Consider the following 3,510-nt stretch of genomic DNA (forward strand, 5'->3'; position numbering starts at 1 on the left):
CGTGCCTGTAATCTCAGCTACTCAGGAGGCTGAGGCAGAAGAATCACTTGAGCCTGGGAGGCAGAGGTTGCAGTGAGCTGAGATCATGTCATTGTACTCCAGCCTGGGGGACAACAGCAAAACTCTGTCCCAAAAAAGAAAAATACATAAATAGAATAAAATAAAATAAAAGAGAGTAAGCTGGCTGGATTCTAATTTCAGCTTCATCATATAGCAGCTAGTTACTTAACCCTCTTTGAGCTTCAGTCACCTCCATGTAAAAAGGGGGTAACACATCCTTTTGTGTATTTCATGTATTGTGATAATACATGAAAGACGCTTAGGGGAATGCCTAACAAGAGCAAGAGACTTAACACATTTTAGCCATTATTATTAGGTTTCCATTAAAATGTGGGGGAAAATGATTATAAATTGGGTAATTAGAAACTGTTGTGCAGCATGTTGATTTCCTAAAGCATCTAAATAGTTTGTGAAGATGCTGAGGTTGATGCAGATCATCTCAAGAGTCCTTTTAAACTCTGAGATTTTATCAATAACTGCAATGCTAAGAAAGAGCGGCTAACACTGAGAAATAGCCATAAAGAACATAGTAAGAACCCACTAAATGACATTTACACAGGAAATGGGTGGGCCTCTCTGGGCATCAAGAGCTACCATATCCCAACTCAGCCTTGGCCAAGTTATTCAGCTTCTCTGGGTCTTGGTTCCTCATTTGTAACATGAAGTTAACATTACAACCTCATAGAGGTTTTGTAAAAATGTAGTGTGTACAGCAACACTCCTGGCATGGAGGAGACAATCAATAGTGTCTATCATCATAATCAAAATTAAAATGAAGAAGATACAAGTTTTAATTTATAGAAAACCTGAATTTTAAGTCTGGATTTTTCTGAAATTTACTCCCCTCTTTCCTAGTTATTTCAATAATTAATTTTCCCCTGAACTTAATAGTGTGTTGCTTGTATTAAGTGCTTCTTGTCACAGTATATACTCATATAGCATACTAACAAGTTATTTTTCTAGAGTAACACTGACACATCTAGACTCCAATGAATGCTCCTATTCTGAATAACTCATTAGGTAGGAAACAAGGTTGGAGATGGAAAAATGCATTTACAATTTATCCTTTCTTTAATAACAAAAAGCATACTGGTCTAAATCACCTGGGCTGACTTAATAGTACACATAATAAATCATCCATAATACTGAGAAGTGGATACATCTAATCAGAGTTCTCTATGCTGAATATGATGATCTATCACAGTGCCAGTTTATACCCACAAGCAGACCCTAGACCTAGAGACCAGGAATATTTCACCAAAACACAGGTTAATAGAAAGTAGATACATAAATATGAAGCAGTCAACAAATGCCTGTGCAATAAAAAACTGTGACATAATCTTTTGGTGGACTAGGTGGCCCACTTTTAATTTAAAAATGCTTTGCAGCTTTAATTTTGTTGTTTAAAAGATTTTTGGTAGAAATCACCAAAAATTCTGACATTTAAACACAGTTTGGATAAAGCATCAAGGAACACTAAGGCTTGCTATAAGCAGCAACACAAAATAGACTGGCCTGGTTAGGCTATGTATAAGACATAAAAGGAGGAAGCTAATGAAAAAATAATGGGGTTTGAATGCTTCATATGCAGTTTCCTTTTGCAATAACATTTCAGAACTAGACAGGGGTGATAGCAACACAATGTAGTGAATGTAGTATATGCTACCTAACTGTACAATTTAATATGGTAAATTTTACCTCAATTAAACAGGAAGTGGAGTGTAGAAGCAAGTAATATGCAAAAGACAATGAACCTGGAGTTAGAAAATCTTAAAATTTTATCCTAAGTACTGATTATATGAATGTGCCTGCCCTCCCTTTTGACCCTCAGTTTTTATGTTAAATCTATTTATAGCAACTGACTAGCAGGATTGGTGAATTGATAAGATGAGAATGTATATAAAACCACTTTGGAAATTTCATTATATGATTTTTGGTAAAGAATAAGTTATTAACATTAGAACATGAATTTCTAATTACAAGGAGGAAAACTAGTTAAGTCTCATTTTTCACTACTTAGTTGCTCATATGAGGACCAAGCAAGAGCATTAAACTGGCCGTTTGAAACTTGTTAAAATTATGGCTTACAAACTGAAGTCATCCAAAATTATTCATGGTCAAACCTTTCATTAAAAACTTATACTGTATTTGTAAAAGTAAGAATTTTGATAATTTCTTTTATTAAATATCTAATGGATGTATTATTTTTGTGCAATTAAGCTCTGACATCAACATGACACCCAAGAATCCAACTCTCTTCTAATCAAAAGCACAGACAGGACTGGGCGTGGTGGTTCACACCTGTAATCCCAGCACTATGGGAGGCTGAGGTGGGCAGATCACTTGAGCTCAGGAGTTCGAGAGCAGCCTGGGCAACATGGCAAAACCCTGTCTCTACAAAAAAGAAAAAACTAGCCAGGCAGAGTGGCACGTGCCTATAGTCTCAGCTACTTGGGAGGCTGAGGTGGGAGGATGGCTTGAGCACAGGAGGTTGAGAATGCAGTAAGCCAAGATTGTGCTGTTGCATTCCTGCATGGGTAACGGAGTGCGTAACTGTCTGAAATAAACAAACAGGAGGAAAAGAAAAGCACAGCCAGAAGTACAGACTATGGGAGGAAAAAACAACAACAATGTTTGTGGGATGGGATTTGTTGTGTGATACACTCACCAAGTGCTGCAGAGTCATGGAGTGGTCTCCTCCTGGAACTTGTAGCAGAGAATGAATAGTATGCTGTCCCAGGTTTTCCTGAAGAAGATAGCTGTGCTGGGCTCCCAAGCCCCAGATCTTGTCTCAGGAGACTAGACTATAAAATAAGGCCAAGGAAACAAGTTATTTTCCTGCTGATACTGATCCAAACCTAAAAATTTCATCACTTCTGAATTTAAAGTAACTTCAGCAACGTCTTAACTTAGAACACACGGAATAAGTACGTTTTGAATTCAATTAGACCACTGCTTTCAGCCCATACCTACTTTCTCTTTTTTTCTCCACCCTCACATTGTCTACCTTTTTTCCTTTTTTTTCTGAGATGGAGTCTCACTTATTTGCCCAGGCTGGAGTGCAGTGGTGAGATCTTGGCTCACTGCAACCTCTGCCTCACGCATTCAAGCGATTCTCATGACTCAGCCTCCTGAGTAGCTGGGATTACAGGCATGCACCACCATGCCTGACTACTTTTTGTATGTTTAGTAGAGATGGGGTTTCACCACGTGGGCCGGGCTGGTCTCGAACTCCTGACCTCAGGTGATCCACCCGCCTCGGCCTCTCAAAGTGCTGGAATTACAGGTGTGAGCCACTGTGCCCAGCCACATTATCTGCTTTTTAATAATTATGTAGAGCCACACAATCTAAGAGTTAAAAGACACTTTAGTGGCTGTGTAGTATCACACTTTTTAATCATCAATATTTTTGAAAAATGGTCACTAGTCTTTAATACTTTTTTTTTTTTT

General features: G+C 38.1%; 1 protein-coding gene across 5 annotated transcripts in view; it reads right to left on the reverse strand.

The window, feature by feature from the left end:
* TCF12 (transcription factor 12) overlaps positions 1-3,510 on the reverse strand; it is a 389,423-nt gene that overhangs the window by 96,834 nt on the left and 289,079 nt on the right. For all 5 annotated transcript variants that reach the window (XM_011940522.1, XM_011940525.1, XM_011940527.1 and 2 more), the window contains one exon: positions 2,729-2,864. In XM_011940522.1, coding sequence (XP_011795912.1) covers positions 2,729-2,864 — 136 coding nt within the window. The remainder of the gene's footprint in view (positions 1-2,728; positions 2,865-3,510) is intronic.

This window comes from Colobus angolensis, unplaced genomic scaffold (genome assembly GCF_000951035.1).
Source record: "Colobus angolensis palliatus isolate OR3802 unplaced genomic scaffold, Cang.pa_1.0 Scaffold19, whole genome shotgun sequence".
NCBI classification, from domain to species: domain Eukaryota; kingdom Metazoa; phylum Chordata; class Mammalia; order Primates; family Cercopithecidae; genus Colobus; species Colobus angolensis.